The sequence below is a fragment of the Amphiura filiformis genome, chromosome 1 (genome assembly GCF_039555335.1).
Source record: "Amphiura filiformis chromosome 1, Afil_fr2py, whole genome shotgun sequence".
Classification (NCBI taxonomy): domain Eukaryota; kingdom Metazoa; phylum Echinodermata; class Ophiuroidea; order Amphilepidida; family Amphiuridae; genus Amphiura; species Amphiura filiformis.
This window is the reverse complement of record NC_092628.1, coordinates 36,674,356-36,691,423: the sequence shown is the minus strand read 5'-3', so window position 1 is coordinate 36,691,423 and position 17,068 is coordinate 36,674,356. Positions and strand designations below refer to the sequence as shown.

At 37.3% G+C, this 17,068-nt stretch overlaps 1 protein-coding gene across 1 annotated transcript in view; it reads left to right on the top strand.

The window, feature by feature from the left end:
* Positions 1-17,068, top strand: part of LOC140146444 (CLIP-associating protein 1-like) — a 181,108-nt gene that overhangs the window by 146,465 nt on the left and 17,575 nt on the right. Inside the window, 4 exon segments of the mRNA XM_072168303.1 lie at positions 221-364; positions 821-907; positions 6,030-6,089; positions 11,118-11,648. Coding sequence (XP_072024404.1) covers positions 221-364; positions 821-907; positions 6,030-6,089; positions 11,118-11,648 — 822 coding nt within the window.

Below are 17,068 nucleotides of genomic sequence, written 5' to 3'. Positions count from 1 at the left end.
TACCCAGTGACAATGCCGTGTTATTTTGCTTGTACAGCAATATTTGGCTTCTCCAAGCAATTTGTATTGCAGTTGTATGAATCAGTTTGAGCCAAGACCTGTTTTCAAGAAGTCGGTGTCAAAGTGGATGAATGCAATAAGTCAGTGGTGTTTAATGGTCCAATGCTAATAGAAACAGGTGCATTGTTAACATTGTATATCCATGTTATTTATTTGTTAGGTCAAGATAGCATTATTACGGTTCATGGAGAGTCTTACAGAGCTGATGGATCCAGGTGATTTTAGCAATTCCAGTGAGACAAGATTGGCTGTATCACGCATCATAAGCTGGATGAAGGAGGCTAAGAATTCTGAAGTCAGGAGGGTAAGCTAGGCATACTGACTTAATGTTAAGGTGGTTTTAATAACTGTGGTGTCATGCCCAGATTTGGTTGAAAATGATACAGGTTGTGTAGATGGGTTAAGTTTTGTGGCATGTAATGCTGAAACTGCCTCTAGCTTTTAAAAGAAGATTTGAAATAAGCTTTTGAAAATAAATGTGACCGTTTTTGCCCTGCCACAACAAAAGAGCACAACTTGCATAATTTGATTACATGGAGATAATGGACTGTGCTTAGTTTGCTTTTACTTGTACATCAATTTTAAAGGGGTTGGATTTAGGGTTAAAGTTTAAAATATGGTGTTTCAAGTTTGACATAATTTAATTCTGCATTTTTTTCATTGTGGGGCAGAGGTTTGTCTAGTAGTAATGTTGTCAAAATTGACTGTATCATGATATGATCATAACTAATCTGTTTTGTTGATTTTTGTTCATTTACAGTGTTCCCAGTCGGTACTGATTGCTTTGTTTGAACTCAACACACCGGAATTCAGCATGATGTTATCTGTGCTTCCCAAGTCATTCCAGGTACCAGGGGGCAAAGTGCAATAATACTAACATAATTTATATTATTGACTTATATGGGAGAAAATGATTATATTTAGAAATATTACAAGTAAAACCTTTTGTCTTATTAATTGGTTCACACAAAATATTTTACACTGTATATCTCATAGATGGTGAAAGAAATGAGCTAATCCTGGTGGCAATACAAATATAGGTATCCTCAATATCATTTTGTATCCCATTTTACTATAATCATAATTAACGCAGATATCAAGGTTGGAGGAACTACTTAAATTTTAATATCTAATACCTTACCCATTATTTCATAACAAACTCTGTTAAATAATAGTAAACAATAAATGTAACATCCCCATCAACCAACACACCTCCCCGAAACCCTTTCCACTACATGAGGTTGTGAGTAGTATTAATTTAGGCAATTTATTGTTCATACATATTGCAAAACTCTATCAAAATTGCATTATTACAAAAGCAAGTGGTATGTCAGAATACATCCAAATTAATTTACAGTGCAATTTTGTGGTACTCAATGATAAGTTTACCATATAAATGATATTTAATATTATTTTCTTTCTTTCCAAAAAGATCAGTGTTTTTGCTGTTGTTGTTGTTTATGGATTTCACTGCTTGATTTGATCTTTAAAATGATCACTGCATATCTATATAAATGGCAAATAATATAAGTCTAGATGTGGTGAACCATGGCTAGATGTAATAGATGTACTGTACTTTGGCCTTGTTGGTTGTATAACAAACCAGTAAGGAACCCATAATGTTTCAACACACACTGGAGCACAAACTTTTCGCCAAAAATATGAAGTAAATTTGATGTCAATTAAGATAATGGTACTTCTAAATATGTTGCCATGGAAACAGAATAAAACTTGTGAAAATGTTAGTCAGCATTTCAATCAGTCAGTCAGTCAGTCGGCATTGAAGGGTGGAATTTTCAACTATAATGTTTAAATAAAGTGTTTTGCATTTCAACATTATACGTTTTCAGGCAACTTTATAATGATAAAGAAAAAATGTTACTGGGGACCACTTAAAATGCTTGGCTTTTTACACTATGCACATACAGGATTGTAAAATAGCCTTTTATTTTGTTTTTGAAACATTTAATACATGTGATTCAATATAAATTGATGATATAGTGCACTTTAAGTTTTCAAGTCAGTAATTTGATTATATAGTTACATTTGTTACAAATGTTGTTTTAACATTGTGTTTCAGAGTAATTTTTCTTTCATTGTGTGAATTGATGTGTATTCACCAAATATGTTCTCTTACCCAAGTTATCAAGTTGTTTATCTTGCTTATTTTCTTTGTACTAAGTAGAGGCATTTTGTCTTAGGCAGGTGATAGGGACCAATATAGGTCTCATAGTACACTCTGATTCATGTTGAAGTGAGTTAAAATTGCCAATAAAAGCATTTTCATCACTTTGGAAGTGTGAGTTTGAATTGCAGAACCATTAATGTTTTTGACCTTTTTGAAATTCTATGACTTCTGCCTCGGTAAAAAAATTCAAATTGTATATATTTTTGTGAAACGAGGGACTCTTGTTTTGTAGCATTGGTTAGCCCAAGATATCAACCTTTATTGACAAAATGTCTCTTATTGTCTGTCTGTGTAGGCCATCTCTATGTTATTTTGCTTTAAATGCTTTTGTTTTGCTCTGTAATGTGTTGTTTTATGTATTATATTGATTTTTGTTTTGTCATTCTTTCTGCTTGCTTTAATGATTCTATACCCCCACAGTACTGAAATAATTGTAATGAATCGTCTAAGGATGTTTAGAATTCCTATAAGTTAATACTTTGCTTAATAGAGCCCCTTGTATCTGTTAGGTATTTTAATTTTATGTAGAGTTCAACCCTCAGTATATTAGGCTATCCAGTTTAAATCCATACACACTCATGCAAGACATGACCTTATGCTTCCGTCAATTGCAAGCCCAGCTACCAGGGACCTGGGCACTGTAGACACAATACCCGGGACTGTCACCCTAAAATTACCAGAAAGTATGTCCCCGGTATCCGGGACTGTACCCGGGATGTACAATAAGTCGCCCCGGTAGCGGGGCTATGAAAATACTTAAATTTTGGATTTGCTGATTTGCGGGGATTATTACAATTGCCTTTGGTAATCTCCCCCGCTACGTCCCCGCTGTGCCCGGGTCCCTGGTAGCCGGGCTTGCAATTGACGGAAGCATTAATCTTCCACACAGGGGTGACAATATCAAATGGAGTCAACCATTCAGATAACCCCATTTGAAATTCACACTCCTTGTGGGGAAATTAAATCATGTCTTCCATAGGGTGGTGTACTTGTATGGATTTCAACTGGAGTAGCCCAGTGTTTCTAGTTATTTAGATAACATCAAGAGCAAACAAGTACCTTTACTACAAATGCTAAGTCAGTTTTCTTTATCGACTTTTCATCAAATAGGGCAACTTTTATATATTTTATATATTGCTACGAAAGCCAAATCTAATTTGCATGCTTTGACAGAAGTAATAATATCAGTATGGCAGATAACAGAGTGGGATATTGTCAGTCAGATGTAACCAAATTGATAGGATTGTCATATTGGCTAGTAGGTACACGCAGTAGGGAATTTGGGTTGGTTGGTGGGTGGATTTGCTGTCACACTACACAACAGGATTGACATCATTTGTTGGCTTTTTTAACACTGTTAACGTAGCTTTTATAGGTTTACCACTAGGGTTGCCATAATTGTTCAGCAGCAGGTTGCTGGTAATTTGGACAAAGGAAACCACCCATAATCAAGATATTTGGATGACTTATTTACCCAATTGGGGCAGCAGAATGTATGTTCTTATTTACACTTCTGTTATAGTGGCTGATGCAAATTTTGAACTGAAGAGATGCAACTCAAAAATTTACAAAACAAAAGCAAATTGTAATGACAAAATACTTTCAAAAGCAGCCTAGTTTGTATAGTTTATTTGACTTATAATTGGCAAAAAGTATTCAGTTTTTGTTACTGTGATATAGTTCCAACTTACGCTCCTGTAAATTCACATAAGCACACAGCAGTTAGGCATTATGCAGTGTATAGTGCATAACTAATGTAAGTGCTGCGACCAACTACATGCACATCATTCTATATCAATACATAATGCAGGGGTGAGATTTGTCTGGATTTTTCCAGATTTTCTGGATTTTTTGTGGCCAAAATTTACGGATTTTTTATAGATTTTCAGCCCGTTCAGCCGGGTATTTTTACCCAATTTCACGCTGTTTTTCTGGATTTTTACTATTTTCTGGATTTTTCACAAGATTTGAATCACACCCCTGATGATGTTATGAGTTTCTTTTTTGGAGCCAATTATAAGTCGAACAAACTAGCAGATAGTGCAACTTGTTAAGTGCAGCAGGCCATATTGAAAGTACCCATGTAATTTGATGGCAGGTAGACAACCCTGCCTGCTAAGGGATGCAGGATATGCTGGTATGGCTCTGTGGACGTCTGATATGTCATGTATGTAGCATGCATTTGGGATCAGTGGGTGCACAAATGGTGTTGGTGCATGAGTTCAATAGGGGAGGAAATGCTAAGAGCTTTTGATATTCAATGGGGAATCAAATGTCAAGCACATTGTATTCAGCCCATTAAAAGATGTCACCTGCCTTGCAAAGTGTCTTTCAAAATACCAGACACCATTTGTTAGAAAACTCTTGTTTTACTGAAGATGTGATGCCAGCAATAATGTTATTTCCAACATGTTGCCAATTAACTACTCGCCAGTACAATTTACATTTATAGTTGTCTTGTTCCAAGTAGAATTAGTAGTTAAGTAGTAGACTAGAAACCTGTGTGATTGCATGACACTTGAGGCATGCAGGCTCGCAATTTTGCCTGTCTGCGTGCCTCTACACTCTGTAGAATTTGTTTTCTGACACTTGCGTTAGCCATTATCCAATCAGATTAATCTTACTGACCTTTGACCTTGTATGATTACCCTTTAATCCTATATTTCTGGTTTTGCTTTCTCATTATGGAGCTAATTCTAATCTTATATTGTTGCACCTTTTAAATGTCCACTTTGTTTGTTGGTATGAGTATTCAGACCTGTTGCTGAAGTAACTAAAACATTTTCAATCCTCTGAATATGCATTAACATCAACTTGAACTCTGAAAATGATATCAATTTCTTATTATGATAATTTTCATATGGAAATTTAAAAGCAGAATTGGTTTGAAACCTATTGGCAGTGAGACAAAATGTTCTGTAAACACCAACATAAAAAAAGAAAATGTGAATACATGAATACTAATTTCTAATAATTATAAATTAAACAAAAGTGGTTCCCAGAGATTTAACTAATTGTTCACAGTTTAATCTCCAGTTTCTGTTGAATTCTACAGCAAGTACAAATGAAATAAAAAATTAGATTAAAAAAGAAAGTATTAGAATGATACTAATGATAAAATTAAGGTATTAATACCAATTTAGAGATGATGACATTATTCAAGCATATAATTAGAGCTAAGATTAAAGAATTGGTCAATATTTGAAACTATTATTGTATTGATAATATGTTACATTTCAATGTTCCAGCTCTTAAGGAATTACATCACAGATCTTTGTAGCTAACCCAAATATAATATGATAACAACAATGTACACAGCGAAAAATAAGGAAATGCAATCCTCAGATATGGGGGAATTATGAATGGAAAATTGAAGTGAGCATTTTGTTTGCAAGAGGTGTCAATGGAAGGAAACTGGTACAGGATTATTGAATATTATGTGGTCTTGTTGCAATAATAGAATGGGCAAGCAAGACCCATGTTACCTGCAGTCATTGTGTATGTAAAAGACATGCAATTCATTATTTATGGAGCTCTTGTGCGTTGACACTCTTGTTTCAGAAAAATGTGGTCATTTCATTCCTGAATCAAGATTTAATTTCAAGATCTGTGAAGTAGTCTGTGAGAGTTTTTGTACAGGCATTTATGTTGGATTTAAGTAAATGTAAATATTATTTGAAATCTGATTGGACGTAATGGAATAAGCGCACACTGGGTGTCACCTCATTACATTCCTGCATGCCTTCATTTCCGTTCGTTTTTCTGACCCCTTTGCCCGTAGGATGGCGCTACCAAGCTATTACATAATCACCTTCGCAACGCTACCAGCATTGACAACGAGGTAATTGTTAAAGGGCCATTGTATCTGATCATCTCTCTCTCTCTCTCTCTCTCTCTCACTGTTTATGTCCTATCCTTTTCTTGGTCATACTTAGTGTGGTGGTGGTTGTGGTGATGATGATAGTGTGTTGTTGTGCTCATTGATTTAGTATTTGAAGTGTAATATAAACTGTCATTTTGCATGCTAAGAAAATGTACTTATGGGAAGAAAATCACGAGATTTAAAGACTGCATCGATAAATAAATGAATGCAGGTTTCATCATTATTAGTTCTCCTTGAAGATATTCTACCTTATTACCAGATATTTAGGTCTCAACATTTGGACCATCCTTGACTCAAATATGGGGTCACAAAACTTCAAAGAATGACAAAGTAGCTCAATTTTGACTCTCAAATTGAGCTGCATTCCAAAATAGGTTGAGAGTCTTGAGATGGATTATAGTGCAGTGTAGTTTGCAGTGCAGGTTAAGAGTCTGGTTTGTGATGGACTATATTGCAGTGGTTTGCAGTGCAGGTTTCAAACAAGTTCAGTCCACTCTACCAAACAGTAAAAATAACAGAATATTTTGGAGAAATGAATTCTATTTTGATTGCAGCTGTTGTACCAATATCATACTGTACCCTAGACTGTGTACTTGATTTGACCTTAATGGTGCCTTGCATGTAATGAGACATATTCATGGTTCTACCTCAACTAGTTTTTTAACACTAATTGTGCCAATATTTCTGTTCAATTAGCAGCTATCCCACTGTTTGGATTACTCAATTGCCTGTCAGTAGATGTTTGCTGTGAGATATGTGCAAAACTTTGCTTCCTCTATTTAAATATGACAATATTAAGAAAATTTTCAATAGTCAGCTCTATATCTCTCCAACAAGCAGTGGTTTCCCAAATATGGATCAAAACACAAAATGGAGTTGATTATCCTGCCTAAAAATTGAAAAACTGGCATATGTCTAATCATAAAATAAGCATGCAACTCAATAAATCTATGACCACAGTGTGCATTTCTCTGGTCTAATACATAAGACACGTACATAACCAGAAAGATCTTCATTGTAGCTTTGAATCTCAATGCAGGCAGCAGTTATGGGTGTGCAATCATTTTAGTGGGAATTTTGCAGTTTGGGTTATTGAACATGACTTTTGAGATGGAGCATAGTATTTAAAGCAAATGGGATTACATCTCACACAGTTTGGGAACTGCTCAACTAAGGTCAAGTCTGACTAGAAAAAAATAATATCTTGGAATATCAAACAATTTAAGGCTTTATCTCATGATAGGTGTACATTTTTCTTGTAATTATGACAGTTTATATAACACTTGTATTAATATATTTTGCAACTAACAACCAACCCCATGCAAGCAGCATGTCTATACCCCTGTATGTTCATTCCTGTCAGTCAGGTAGTATCATAATTCATAGCAGATCATTGGATCTCTTCAGAAATTAAATGGACAAATGAAACATGATATAAACAGAACAAGTTGACCTTTAGATATTGGCCAAATGGGGGTTTTCTAATCAAAGAAAGACCAAGTTCCCATCTTAAGAAACAGAATTCCAGCTAGTATGTGTGAATTGTCAGCTCTATGCAGGTTTTGAAATGTCAAGAATAATTAAATAGGACACCATTTGAAAGTAATTTCCATCAACATATTTGTGTGATCTCACATTAAATGTTATGCCTAGTTACTAATGTGTGTAACATTTGATGGTCTATCTATTGATGCTTTACTGGTTTGTAAGAGACTCGTGATCTGGTGTGCATGGAAAATGTAAACTAATGACTTGTCCATTACGTTTCTGGATATGTCTGGATAGGGTTCACATTTGGATATTTTGTCCTGTTTGAATGTTTGTGCAAAGATTTAACAACTTGTACAATGTTGTAAAGACAAGCTTTTATCTTTGATCACAAGTATAGTAGTGAGAGCATACATGTCATTAGAAAATCAACTATGCATTTTTACAGCTCTTTTTCCAAGTATTTAATTTTAGCTGATGTGTACAGACTTTCTCATGTGAGGCACACACCTAGAAAACAGACATTTAAATGGGAATTTTCTTCACATTTTTATTTTAGTTAACTCCAACTTGTTCTTTGATTTGCATGGTATTTCACTCAATTTCTAAATTATGCCAATAATATGCCTACTGTCTACACAGAATCTTTTATGTTCATTGGTTCATAACTCCCCTTAACATGTTCAAATGTCAGAGTAAACAATCTATGAGGAATAATTCCAGAGTACTCTCTTCAACCAAGTTTAAACCTACCACTTACCCTAATCCTAACCCTATCACAAATCTCTTCCTAATCCTACAAATCCTCAAACAAATCCAACCCCTGACCTTAACCCAAGTGTAAAGTGTATTCTGGAGTTATGCCAATACATGAATATATATGTGATGTGTCTTGTCAAAAACAGACACTTTTGGGCAGGTTATCAATTTTGAGGTTTTTACATATCTTAAATATAGAGATGTTTTGCTCCACAACGCCGTTTTCCCCAATGAAATCGGACATTCTTGAGCGAAGATTTTGAGTTCGTAAGTTATGGTATTATAAAATTGGAAAATCAGGTATTGGCCTTTGAAAATATTATTGACAATGTTGAGAGTAGGAATTACCTTGAAAAATGTCTCAAAAAATACAAGATGCTAGTTATATTCCGGTCTGAAACTATCAGACGATATTTTAAACATTAGAATCACAAATTTGCAAAAAGCCCAAAATTGGAAAAATAACCACCCGGGCAGATTTTTGGCTATTTCTCCATTTACGATCCTGCCCAAAAGTGTCTGCTTTCGATATACCACATCACATATTTGTGTTAAAGATCAACTCATCACTTGGCAATCACAGAATAAGTATAAAACATATTTACCTCTTTGTAATGAAAGGAAACCCCCTCCCCCACTTGACCCCGTCAAAATACAGATTTTGGTACAAGATGAAAGGACATGTTTTTCTCATAAACACAGTGAATATTTAGGTGTGAAACATGTTTATTAGTTTATGTGGTATGAACAAAAACATGATAAAAACTATGGAAGCTGTGTACTGTTCTATGGGCCACTGTGATACACATTGTGTGTCTTGTAAAACTTGCAATAAGAATATTTGGGTAATGGGCCTCGATGTGAGGAGAAATTTGATATCAAAACTTGATCCAGTGTAATAAAAGGATTCATAGTTACACCACTGGTTTTCTATTTTTATTGAATCTATAATTTAAGAATTTTTGTATCTTTTATTTCCTTTGGAATGTGAGGTTTGCATTTTTTGTTCCAACCCATGGGTTTTTTTTTCTCAAAGTGTACAACTTAAATCATAGATCATCAACATTTAGTAATAATTCTAGTGGAATTATAGCCACAATTCATTTCATGATTGATTATATATATTATATGCATGGTTTGTATTCTTAACCACCTAAACAAAAAAGTCACTCCATACAGTATATTCTCATACTTACCTCATACTTGCAAAAGATGAGGAAACAAAGATGTGTTGGCTGTCACATTCAAATCGTTACAAGTTCGGTAAATAGTATTTAACAGTCACGTCATAGTCAAATGTCCAATATTGATATTGTCTCAGAAAGTTTGTGCCAAAATAGTATATTTGTTTGACTTGTGTCTCAGTAACCATCTCAAATAATTGTCAATGTCCTCTGCCACATGCTTCACCAAATCTGAATTATTATCCTTAACTATTGTATCATATGTAGCCCCAGTGAACGCATTTGATATTCAAATGGGTGCCTCTATAAATATTCATTAGATAACATTTGATTGAAATTGATCTACAGCAATTGATACCTGTTCTGACCACTGATGAGTGCAGAGTAGATGCAATATGTAGCTGTCATGTGTAGGACAACTAGATAATGACTCCATTCTGCACCTAAAGCTTGTAATTGTTGGTATGAAAGATACTAGCATCTTTGGCAGTATGATTCAAACACCAGCATGGTATGGGGGGAGGGTTATGCCACCCTTCATTCTTGTAAGCATGTGTTTTTCCAGTACATTATAAGTTACCAAATCTGTGTTCTGCTCTACAGTAATTCTGCACAAGGGCTTATCTTTCTTATTGCTTAGTTGAACACATTTATGTTTGCTTGATAGTCTCTTTTCAAATTTCTTAGTTGCTAAGTTTATTGTTTGATTAATGTTCTCAGAAAAGTTCAGACGTTAATTATCATGTAACAATCACAATGACAATTGCAGGAAGATGAACACGGCATTTTGCAACTTGTAGTTTTAGTAATTCAAAACAAAATGTTTTGTTAAGCCAGTACTATGAGTTACTTTCAAGTTAGCTATCCATGAATGCCAATAAAAATACTGCATGTTTTATATTCTGAAGGCCTGTTTTAAGTAAGAATATAGGAACTATTTTAATCTCAAAATAATTAGTTCATACTTGTAAGTGCATTTTTGAACTATTATATTGCGAGGTTTAGCACCATTAACATACATAGGCCAGCTTAGCATACAGGTTGACTATGTTTTAAGAATAAGTGTAAGGCTAAGTAAGGTTTGTTTATGGTAAGACTTAAGAGCTAGGGTCCATTTTTTCAGTTTTTGCAATAAACAAACACACTGTTGACAAAATAGCTACAAAGCAGTGTTGTTGATATCAATGTTACTGTGTTGTCAATATACATGTATGTAGCCCTTCATACCGTCACCCATTGTCCCAGCTTTCCTCCATTTGTGTTGCCAATATTTGATGCATTTCTGCTTACACACTTTTCTTCCTGCATATATATATATATTTCTCTTGCTATACTTCCTTTTGCATTCTCAATCATTTGAAGTTTTTTGTCTAGAGATACTTGATGTGTATTACATGTTTGTATATATATATTGGTAGAATGAAGCCGAGTATAATGTTGTGATGCAAGATTGATGTAAGTATTGTATCATTGCATGCTTGACATGTTTGATGTTGTGATTATGTTTGACACTATTTTTGTTACTGTCTTCCCCTCTTTATTTGGCTCCCTGCAGACTTCAGCAGCTGACTTACAGATGAAGAAGTCACCAAGATCATACCTAAGAGTCACCTCCCCACGTTCCAATGACTCCTCACCACGAGGAAGCTACGCAAGCAATGGTCCTCCAGAATTTGACACAGAGAACATGAACTCTGAAGACATTTATGATTCCCTACGACGTACTACAGCTGAGATACAGAGCTACATGTCGAGTAGCAGGGATGATCTTGATGGAATTTATAAAGATGGTCACCGTGTGGACAGTGATGAGGTATCCGCTGACAGCGGGCTGATGGATTCTATGCCCGACATAAGAGTGGACAGTCCCGATGGCAAGGTGAAGGAATACCTTGAATTTCAGCCGCAGTCACAAACGCCTCCGCAGCTGCTGCAGCAGCCCCAGACCAATGGCAAGAGTGCCCACAATGGTGGTGGTAGTCAACCACCACCATATTTGCCAACGGCTGCCCAGACTCCCACACCCTCAGAGCCTAACCCCAACTCCAATTCTTCCTACAATCCTACCAACTATCAGAACAACAATGTTAGTACCATCAGCTTTTCTTTTATGTTTTATCAGGCATCATCAGTTATCACTTTTATTATTTTCAGTTCAGTTTACTTTATATTGCTGTTTGATAGTGTTTTAAGTTAGCAGTTTTATGATATGTTATTGAACATTAAGTTGTGCATGTATCATTTGTTGTTTTTCATTTGGCGAAAGTGGTTGACTAACACAACATGTAGAAAACTTACTGATGCAAACTATCAAATACAGCACAATCACTCACGCCTGTATACTAGCATGCTCATATCAAACAAAATTCCACCCTCGGGTATAACGATTAACCAAAATTGATACTAATGCTGACTAACATAAGATGTGTTCTAATTTCATTATATAATGTCATATCATTTATTTAGGGGTAGTTGTTAAGTTAATCATGACTTGTTATTGTTTTCATTCATCCATCCAAAGGTTTATACCTGGGCACGTGTTAACCAGGTTGGTATTTACTCTGTGAAATCAATCATGATATACCACAAATCAGGGGTGCATATTTTGGGACACTTCTACATATTGCAGGTTTACATCGCTCACGCAAAATGAGTCATTGGGGGAAAAGCAATTTTCAGTTTTTTTATTCAATATTTATCATTTTATAAGTCGCACTATACAGATGAAATCGCATCTAAATATTATGTATAGTTGCTGAGATAAGCAATTTGCATGCTGCCGGAAAAATGGAATACCAAAAAAATGGAATACCAAAGAAATTGAATACATATGACTTGATTATATCATTATTCCTCTCAATTTCATCAACTGCTAATAGGAGTTGCATGTGTACTTTTTCATTTATTTACTATAGCTTGGAGGAAAAGAGGGGTCTTCAAACCATCACTATGGAACATTGAGTCAAATGTGAAGTGTCCCAAATAATTTCACTCAGGATTATGGTACATTTGATAGAGAAAGAAGATAAGGTTGCATGGCAGGCAAATTACAATTTAACACACAGGAGCTATTTTATGTGGAAGGAGTATGAGGAAAACCTGTAGTGTGATTCTGTATAATGTGGCTACACCTTTTTCCAGTGGTGTCACCATGAACCAATAAATTGAATATTAGGCCCATTGGAAAAGATGAGGTGTGCGTGGGTGTGTATGTGCACTTTAGTAACATCAATCAAAGGATGCGTTGTATAACAGTGGTAGTAGGTGTGTGTGAGGATTACATTTCATATCATGCTGCACAGGTGTATGGGATATGTCTCTACCATTCTCAACATAAAATTGATTGGTGATGCCCAGGAGAAAGGCCTATAATACATATGTCTAGTGGGAGAACCTGATTACTCATGAAGCACACACTGACATATTTGATAAACCATAAAATACATAGAGATCCATGTAATCAGTGCTTTAGTACAGTGTGAAAAATGCTGCATTAATATACATAGATGAGTAGTTCCGTAGATAGAATCCTGTTCATAAATTCTGAGTGTGTTGATGTTTTTGTAAAACTCTTGTTGTGAGCATGATGACCTGTGAGCTTCTATAAAAGGTGTGTATCCAGAAAATATTGAAAATATTTGAAGATGAGAAAAGGGACATGACTAGTTGTCTGTTTGGCAGATGAAAAGGCAGGTGAACACACACCCACACCTATTATTACAATGCTAAGTAAAAGTGAGGAACCTTCCATACATACATATATACAAACCAGGTTGACTCATGTACAAGTAAAAGTCATTTCTTGAAAGGGAGATTTTAATGGTGAGAAACCAAGATTATTCTGGATGCCTCTAAGCGCCATGGGTACATTAAAAGTAGGATTTAATGGCTTTTACAGGTATGATATAGTGCAACAGTGTGTAGTGCATTAGTAAGGTGGTTTTTACAGCTATGGTGTCATGCACAGATTGGCTTGAAAATAATACAGGATGTGTAGATGGCTGAGAAAAACTCACTTGCCAATTTTTGACTTGCGTAACTTTTTGTGATTGTAAAAACCCATAGACTTTGTACACAGAGGCTATTTTGGTGCAAGCCTGATTAGCCATACGAACTACCTTAAGGTAAAAAGATAGGTGGTTTCATGTAGACTGTTCATCTTGCTACACAAACACACATACACCGGCACCCATTTCTCCCAAATGAACATTAAGGGTTCATATATCGATTTGTGAAACTGCTAATGGTTGGTCGTGCATGAATATGAAAGAAATAAACCATTAAATACCACTAAATAAACTTGCCAATTTCTATCATATAGATCCCCATGAATGAGAGATCTCGTCCATCTTATAAGGGGTTGTTTATCAAAAGCAATACCTATAGTAAATATTTCATTTGAATTATCACAGCTGCCAGCCAGCAGGTGTATGCAATCTGGCCAGGATCATATTTCAAAATACAACGCGAACCTTGCATACTTAATGAAAAATACTAACCAATCACAGGTGATTGGATTCCTTTATGCACACACCGGCGTTCATCACACAGTGTACATGGACAATTGTAACGCTGTTGGCAGCTGAGTTCATTCAAACAAAATTTTTACTATAAAATATTAATTGAAATTTCAAATTTGTTGGTGAGTTTGAGTTTGGTATTAGTATTAAGGTAAGTGAATATTGAGAATACATGTGTCTTTAGGCTACAACGAGTGAGCGAGTTTCACACAACTGGACATGCCAACTGAGTCAGGAGTATCTTAAGGTGACCAATGCCAACACCATAATTCAAAGAACACTGCCTATAGGAAAATTATTGAATTTGTGTTCATCATAGAGCTTTTCCACCGCATACATGTGGTGTATACAGTGTACAGACGCAAATGTATGTAATTGCCCAGATGTGGTTGGTGAGTTCTTAGAACTCTCCTATTGCTACCCGTGAAGTCACTGGCATACCAAGAGTTCACTATCAACACAAAATTAGTCATTTTCCTATAGTTAAGTATGTGAGTGTGTGTGGGTGGGGGGGGGATGTGATGTTAATAACAGAACAGTTAGAAGTAGGATTGCTTATTGAAATGATACTACATTACCATAACTGCTTCAGTACGGTTCACAGCTGTTTGTTTTTAACCTGAAAATTGACAATCTTCTCTAGACCTGTGAGATTTATAGTAGAATTGGATACAAATTGGAATCAAATGTTTTGAATTGATTTAGCAATATATACCTATCAATATGAGGTACATGTCATTAAACATGTTAACTGAACAAAAATAACTTATATAAGTGTGTTTATTTTAAAATTTTATTATATATTTAGAAAATGATCATAACTAAATGCCTCAAAATCAGAAGTTTGCTACAAAAATGAATTTTAATTGCAAATGGGACAGTAAGAACTAGAAACAGCAGGGCTTAATAAATGAGCTCAGGACAATACTGGGACAGTTATGGTAATGTAATGTTTTTAACATTTAGTGACATGAAAGTAGAACACATCTTGTTGAATGCATTCATCTCATATATATTTTCATAACTGATGATTGCTTTATTTTGGTACACACACAGCTTGAGTTGTTGACAGACACCCATTGGTTGCCCTTGGCCCGTAGTCCCTCTCCTCCATGCTGCCATAGATGATTACCTTCAGACACCCATTGGTTGCCCTTGGCCCGTAGTCCCTCTCCTCCATGCTGCCATAGATGATTACCTTCAGACACCCATTGGTTGCCCTTGGCCCGTAGTCCCTCTCCTCCATGCTGCCATAGATGATTACCTTCAGACACCCATTGGTTGCCCTTGGCCCGTAGTCCCTCTCCTCCATGCTGCCATAGATGATTACCTTCAGACACCCATTGGTTGCCCTTGGCCCGTAGTCCCTCTCCTCCATGCTGCCATAGATGATTACCTTCAGACACCCATTGGTTGCCCTTGGCCCGTAGTCCCTCTCCTCCATGCTGCCATAGATGATTACCTTCAGACACCCATTGGTTGCCCTTGGCCCGTAGTCCCTCTCCTCCATGCTGCCATAGATGATTACCTTCAGACACCCATTGGTTGCCCTTGGCCCGTAGTCCCTCTCCTCCATGCTGCCATAGATGACTACCTTCAGACACCCATTGGTTGCCCTTGGCCCGTAGTCCCTCTCCTCCATGCTGCCATAGATGATTACCTTCAGACACCCATTGGTTGCCCTTGGCCCGTAGTCCCTCTCCTCCATGCTGCCATAGATGATTACCTTCAGACACCCATTGGTTGCCCTTGGCCCATAGTCCCTCTCCTCCATGCAGCCATAGATGATTACCTTCAGACACCCATTGGTTGCCCTTGGCCCGTAGTCCTCTCCTCCATGCTGCCATAGATGATTACCTTCAGACACCCATTGGTTGCCCTTGGCCCGTAGTCCCTCTCCTCCATGCTGCCATAGATGATTACCTTCAGACACCCATTGGTTGCCCTTGGCCCGTAGTCCCTCTCCTCCATGCTGCCATAGATGATTACCTTCAGACACCCATTGGTTGCCCTTGGCCCGTAGTCCCTCTCCTCCATGCTGCCATAGATGATTACCTTCAGACACCCATTGGTTGCCCTTGGCCCATAGTCCCTCTCCTCCATGCAGCCATAGATGATTACCTTCAGACACCCATTGGTTGCCCTTGGCCCGTAGTCCCTCTCCTCCATGCTGCCATAGATGATTACCTTCAGACACCCATTGGTTGCCCTTGGCCCATAGTCCCTCTCCTCCATGCTGCCATAGATGATTACCTTCAGACACCCATTGGTTGCCCTTGGCCCGTAGTCCCTCTCCTCCATGCTGCCATAGATGATTACCTTCAGACACCCATTGGTTGCCCTTGGCCCGTAGTCCCTCTCCTCCATGCTGCCATAGATGACTACCTTCAGACACCCATTGGTTGCCCTTGGCCCGTAGTCCCTCTCCTCCATGCTGCCATAGATGATTACCTTCAGACACCCATTGGTTGCCCTTGGCCCGTAGTCCCTCTCCTCCATGCTGCCATAGATGATTACCTTCAGACACCCATTGGTTGCCCTTGGCCCGAAGTCCCTCTCCTCCATCTGCCATAGATGATTACCTTCAGACACCCATTGGTTGCTCTTGGCCCGTAGTCCCTCTCCTCCATGCTGCCATAGATGATTACCTTCAGACACCCATTGGTTGCCCTTGGCCCGTAGTCCCTCTCCTCCATGCTGCCATAGATGATTACCTTCAGACACCCATTGGTTGCCCTTGGCCCGTAGTCCCTCTCCTCCATGCTGCCATAGATGATTACCTTCAGACACCCATTGGTTGCCCTTGGCCCGTAGTCCCTCTCCTCCATGCTGCCATAGATGATTACCTTCAGACACCCATTGGTTGCCCTTGGCCCGTAGTCCCTCTCCTCCATGCTGCCATAGATGATTACCTTCAGACACCCATTGGTTGCCCTTGGCCCGTAGTCCCTCTCCTCCATGCTGCCATAGATGATTACCTTCAGAC